General features: G+C 40.8%; 1 protein-coding gene across 1 annotated transcript in view; it reads right to left on the bottom strand.

Moving 5' to 3' along the window:
- Window positions 1-6000, bottom strand: part of LOC137340739 (arf-GAP with dual PH domain-containing protein 1-like) — a 106265-nt gene continuing 100265 nt past the window's right edge. The window contains exons 10-11 of the mRNA XM_068003471.1: window positions 4293-4521; window positions 1-2455 (exon numbers count right to left, since the gene is read on the bottom strand). Of these exons, the coding sequence (XP_067859572.1) occupies window positions 2427-2455; window positions 4293-4521 (258 nt within the window). The 3' untranslated portion in view covers window positions 1-2426. The remainder of the gene's footprint in view (window positions 2456-4292; window positions 4522-6000) is intronic.

Here is a 6000-nt window from a genome sequence, read left to right as displayed (position 1 = left end):
TTGTCTCATTTGTGCAACACAATCAAGACCTTTTTAATTGAAAGTAATCATCATACAAAGTCTGGTCTGGGACATCATGATAACTTTTTACAAGTATTTAATTTCAGCACCATTTTCTCCACTGTACATTATGCATGATTTCCATAACTAAATGCACACCATATTAAAATAACACAAATGGAATGGACATGAACACACTTATGCTTCAAACAATCCTATGCTTTGCATTACTCTTCCTCGCAATCATCAGGATCTTAATTTTTTTGTTAACCACTTTGTTTTTTGTTTTGGATAACATGCCTATTCAAGTATATTGCCCGTTATTTGAAAACTTACTAGTAGTGAGTAAATTAGTTCTGCTCCTCTATAGCTAACCAGTGCGTACTTCATTTTAATTGTTAGCAGCATAACATTTAATGTTTCCAAAAACCATATGCAAGTTACCATAAAGGACCAACTGCAAAATTCCCAATGACTACAAAAAAAGAGGAAGAAACAAAAAGCAGGTTATGTTACTCCCAATATATTATTCTTTAGCTACAATCCAGTTTGACATACTGGCTGTGAATAAATTGCATTATACAGGGAGGTGCAAGTGAAAATAAATGGCTGAAACAACACAAATTGCACATATAATTTCAAAGCAATATATAAATTAAATTAGATTCTGAAAACTTCATTCTGTATTTGGAATAAAGAATATAAGTTAGACCATTATTTTTTTCCTTCACTTAATTTATGTTTGCTGGTACAGAGAAAGGACCTTTCTGCCCTGACAAACCTGCTCAAGCTCATCTTTAGTCTGCTCTGTCATGAAGTGCTAGTTTTGTTTGCTGAGATACACTGTTGCCGAGTGTGCTGACAGTGACACCTGTAGAAACAGTTTCCCTCTACGTTAGTTGACCTAATCCAATTTTCACACCATCAAACTGTTACAATGGACCCTTCACATCAACTCCCTTTGAAGGCTGGAACAAACAACCAGAGAATTCATCCACTGATTTTTAAAAAAAAACATTACATCCACGTTCAGTCTCAAGACCTTTCTGTAACAGGCTTGCTGTACATTAACAGAAATTCTGTGCGGATTTTATTTTGTCAGGTACCTTAGGGATGCTTAATGTTTTGGGTTGAGATCACAGCTCAAAAAAAAGATTAATTGGTCCCGTCATTGAGGTACATTTTAAAGAATGCATTTAGTGTAATATTTAATGTTACTGCATCTGGATAACTTTGTGTCAAAGTTACTTTACACTGGTGAATGAAAACCAATAGACATGATTGGTGGATTAATTGCAGGAGTTCATTCACTACTTTGCAGAACAAATTTCAGATTTTTTTTTCAGTTCTAAAAAAAGGCGTATTAAAAAGCTGAGGATCCAATTTTGGAAGAATTGCTGCAATAGAAAGGCTTTTTACATTGTTTACCATGGTAATTATATATTACACTATAATCTGGCACAGACATCACAGAACACAACATATCACTAAAATTTAACTTTAAACTGAGCAGTACACAGTAATTAATTATCACTGAACTGTTTTACTTTAAATGGAGAACACATCACTGAGAACACATCCCCTGAAAACAGCTAGATGCACAATTTAATTCAAGCAGCATCTTCACAGAGAAGAAAGCGGTACCACTGCGAGACAACATACTGGCTTTAATCAAGTTACAATAATTTCAGCTTCACTAACACTGGTATGTTTTTTTTCCTTTGACAGTCTGAAGAAAATACACACATTTATGACAAAAAAAAGCAATTTCAAGTTTTGTAGATGAGTGGTCACAACCACAACTAACAAAAAAATCTTTATGGACATTGGAAAAAGTTTTTCATGTAGAATCACTGCTGGTTAAAGTCTGTACAGCTCATTTTAATTTTACTCCATACACTTAAATACATTTGTTTGAAGACTAAGAACAATGTATATTTCTCAATGCTCACTTACAGAGAATTGGCACTTAAACCAGCAATGGACAGTCACAGGCGGGTACATGAAACAATATACTGAATTTTTAAAAAAAACTTCAGCTTTTCATGTCATCGTATTTATAGCATCCTATTGCGGTGGGTACATTCTGGGATTAAATATTAATGAATAAAAATACTCATGCAGTGTTGTGTGAATTGAACCACGAGTTCTGATAGTTGGCCCAAATGCCGAGGTGAAATTCATGCTCTTGATTTTACAGTTTGGCGACATGCACATCACTTTCAACTTCACTTCCTGCCACCGTCCAATTTTCTTCTGGTGGTCGCGTCCCCCGTTGGAAACTGCGGGAGGGAGGAGGAGGAGGAGGAGGGGTGGTGGGGTCACAGACTACTGCGCAAACATCGAACAATTCAGATTTCAAAACGAAGAGCGATGAGCAGGTGATGTTGTAAATGTGCGCACGGTCTCACCAACCCAGGGTCCTTCTACGGTTTGTGTTTAAAATGTGCTTCCACTGGGGGAAAAAAAAAACAAAGGGCGGAGGTTACTTTGTTGTTAATGAATGCATCTTGTGACAATAATAAAAAAAAAAGCTTAGTTTTAAAAACACTGGTCTAAAATCAGAACACACTCGGCAGGTCAGGCAGCATCTCTGGAGAGATTGGCATCATGTTTCAGATCGATGGCTCTCATCAGAACTGGAAGAGGTTACAGATGGACAGCTTTTAAGCAAGTACAGAGCCCGGGAAAGAGGGGGTGGAGGGGCGGGGCAGGGGACAGGGTAGGAAAGGATAGGGTGGAGGGCAGTAGTGATTAAATGACAAAATGACAATGGTGTAAGACAAAAAGGGGTGATAATGGGACACATATAGAAAGATGATGGTGAATCCATTGGTTTGTTCTTTTTCCTCAATCTGACTGGTCTAATAGCTGAACAGCACAAGTTTTGCAATCTAATTGATCAATACTGAAGTTTCATTTCCTGCAAATTAATTGAGTCATATTGTTGTTTATTGAAGGCTAATTCTTAAGGGGCCACGAAGATTATTAAGGGGAATTAGTGGGTTGGTGCATGAGATTATAGCATGGCTTTTTCCCTGTGTAGATTATCTCTTGTTTAAATTTCTCAGGAAAACATTTTAAACACAGGCAGGAAATGGGAAAAGGGCCAGAACCTGGACATTCTGCTATGGAATATAATCACAGCAATCTCCAGTAAATTAGTATCAAATCCCTCTATCCGTTACGTCAATGGAGGACACATACGTTAAAAGAGAGAGGACAAATTTAAGAAGAGTAAAAAGCAAAATGCTGCAGATGCTGGAAATCTGAAACAAAAAAAACACATCTGATAATGTGGGAAACACTCAGCAGGTCAGTCAGCATCTGTCGAGAGAGGAACAGGTGAGTTAATGTTCTGAGTGTCGCATTTATACCATATAAAATGAAACAGCATAATGCTCAGGTGATTGTATGAGTTATTCAGAAGGGGACAGTACATGCTTGTCAGAACATACACAGAAATATGTACCACAGCTGATATTCAGCACAGTGCCCGTATTAATTTTTATTCTGGCATCAGCTCCACAGCTATTCCATATTAATGCAGTTGGACAGCAGGCAGATGGACCTCAACTACTTGAAAATAAATCCAAAGACAGAAAATCGTCTCTGCCTCAGCTTATCTGCTGCTGAAACCCTCATCCATGCCTTTGTAATCTCTAGACTCGACCATTCCAATGTTCTCCTGGCCGGCCTCCCACCTTGCACCCTCAGTAAACTTGAGCTCATCCAAAACTCTGCTGCCCGTATCCTAACTCGCACCAAGTCCCGATCTCCCATCATCCCAGTGCTCGCTGTCCTACATTGGCTCCTGGTCTGGCAACGCCTCGATTTTAAAATTCTCATCCTTGTTTTCAAATCCCTCGATGGCCTCACCTCCCCCTATCTCTGTAACCTCCTCCAGCCCTACAACCCTCCGAGATCTCTGCGCTCCTCCAATTCTGGCCTCTTGCGCATCCCTGATTTTAATCGCTCCACCATTGGCGGCCGTGCCTTCAGCTGCCTAGGCCCTAAGCTCTGGAATTCCCTCCCTAAACCTCTCCGCCTTTAAGACATTCCTTAAAACCTACCTCTTCAACCAAGCTTTCCTGTCCTAATATCTCCTTGTGTGACTCTGTGTCAAATTTTGTTGGATTACGCTCCTGTGAAGCGCCTTGGGACATTTTACCACATTAAAGGCGCTATATAAATGCAAATTGTTGTCGTTGATGATGATGATGTAGCAGAATTGCTCTTCTCTTTGCATACAAGAGGGAAAAGAATTTGTAGAACTTTTTTTTGTTCCTTACCTGCATACTCCTGGGGCAACATTGCCCTGTCAATAACCTTCTGAAAAGCTTCCATCCAAATGCGACGTTCACTTTCTGTTTCACACGCAAACAGGAACTTCCTATCGGGGGTTACTATGGTAATTCCATATTGCCAATGATTTCCTTGCGTTGCTGGAGGAAGCCCATCCAAAACGCTATAGCTGTTTTCCTTACTCCCAATGAACACTTCACCTCGAGCAAAGGCATCCTGCAACAAGAGGAGGCGGATGATTCTTTTTCTCCCTGGTATTGTTCCGCTCCATTGAACCTGCGGTTTGTACCTTGAAAGATTTGGCCACTCGTGCTGGGGGGGTACAGTCTCCCGGTTACTGGCTGCCCTCCTGTGCCTTACCCAAGATCTCATCTTCATGTGTGAGCTTCAACAGTGAGTGGCAGCAGACTGTCCAACGAGGGCTGGGGGGTTGGGCAAGAAACAGCTCAGCTGACCCTCATCCTTTCCAGCGGTGTTCCCTTTCCAGCAGGAGTCAGTGGTAATGGGATTGGGAATCCTGCCTGGTTTTCCCTGCACCCTCCCTCACCTCTTAAAATTGGAGCCAGGCCATTCACGAGTGGAGTCAGGAAGCACTTTTTCATACAAAGGGTAGTGGAAATCTGGAAAACTCTTCCCCCAAAAGGCTGTGGATGCTGAGGGTCAATTGGAGCTTCCAAAACTGAATTTTATTTGGTAAGGGTATCAAGGACTATGGATTATATAACCTCCTCTAACCCCTTTGCTCCGCCATTGGTGGCCGTGCCTTCAGGCCCATTGCTCTGGAATTCCCTCCCTAAACCCTCGCCACCTCCTTCTCCTCCTTTAAGGCCTTCCCTAAAACCTACCTCTTTGACCAAGCCTTTGGTCGTCCCTCCTACTATCTCCTCCTTTGGCTTGGCATCCTTTTTTTTTGATTAATGTTAAGCGTCTTGGGACATTTTTCTACGTTAAAGGTGCTAAATAAGTGCAAGTTGTTGTAGTAATTCCGGGGAAAGGGAATGGGGAAAATAGCAATGAAGCCTTCGTCATTATATATTCTTAAAAAATTGAACTCTTATCCTGAATCTTTGAGGTGGGGGATATTCTTGCCAAGTACAAAATGTTCTTTCCATGGTAGTAATGACTTTTAATAAACAGTTTCCACATTTTCACATTCAGAACATGAAACCAATCTTATACAGAACAATGTCAGCTCAGATTTGTGGTTAAGGGTTGTGCTGGCACAGAGTTGACGAGGCCCAGTGAGAAATCATTTTGCACTATCCGCAAGTAGCCACAATCAAAATACAATAACGTAAATTCTGTCACACTCAGAGACTGAAGCCTCGGCTCTTAATCTCATACCGTTAGTGTATCATGGGGCCATTCGCACTGACACTGGCACTTGGTGTATTTTTTTAAAAAAATACACATTGACAAAACTGCTGTTTTAGCATTCAAGATCTGGGAGTGAAATTCCTCCTGGTGATAATTCTAATGAATCATAGAATAGAATCATAGAATCATAGAAGTTACAACATGGAAACAGGCCCTTCGGCCCAACATGTCCATGTCGCCCAGTTTATACCACTAAGCTAGTCCCAATTGCCTGCACTTGGCCCATATCCCTCGATACCCATCTTACCCATGTAACTGTCCAAATGCTTTTTAAAAGACAAAATTGTACCCGCCTCTACTACTGCCTCTGGCAGCTCG

Source organism: Heptranchias perlo, chromosome 22 (genome assembly GCF_035084215.1).
Source record: "Heptranchias perlo isolate sHepPer1 chromosome 22, sHepPer1.hap1, whole genome shotgun sequence".
In the NCBI taxonomy this organism is placed as follows: domain Eukaryota; kingdom Metazoa; phylum Chordata; class Chondrichthyes; order Hexanchiformes; family Hexanchidae; genus Heptranchias; species Heptranchias perlo.
Note: the sequence above shows the minus strand (reverse complement) of the source record. Positions and strands in the feature narration are given on the sequence as shown.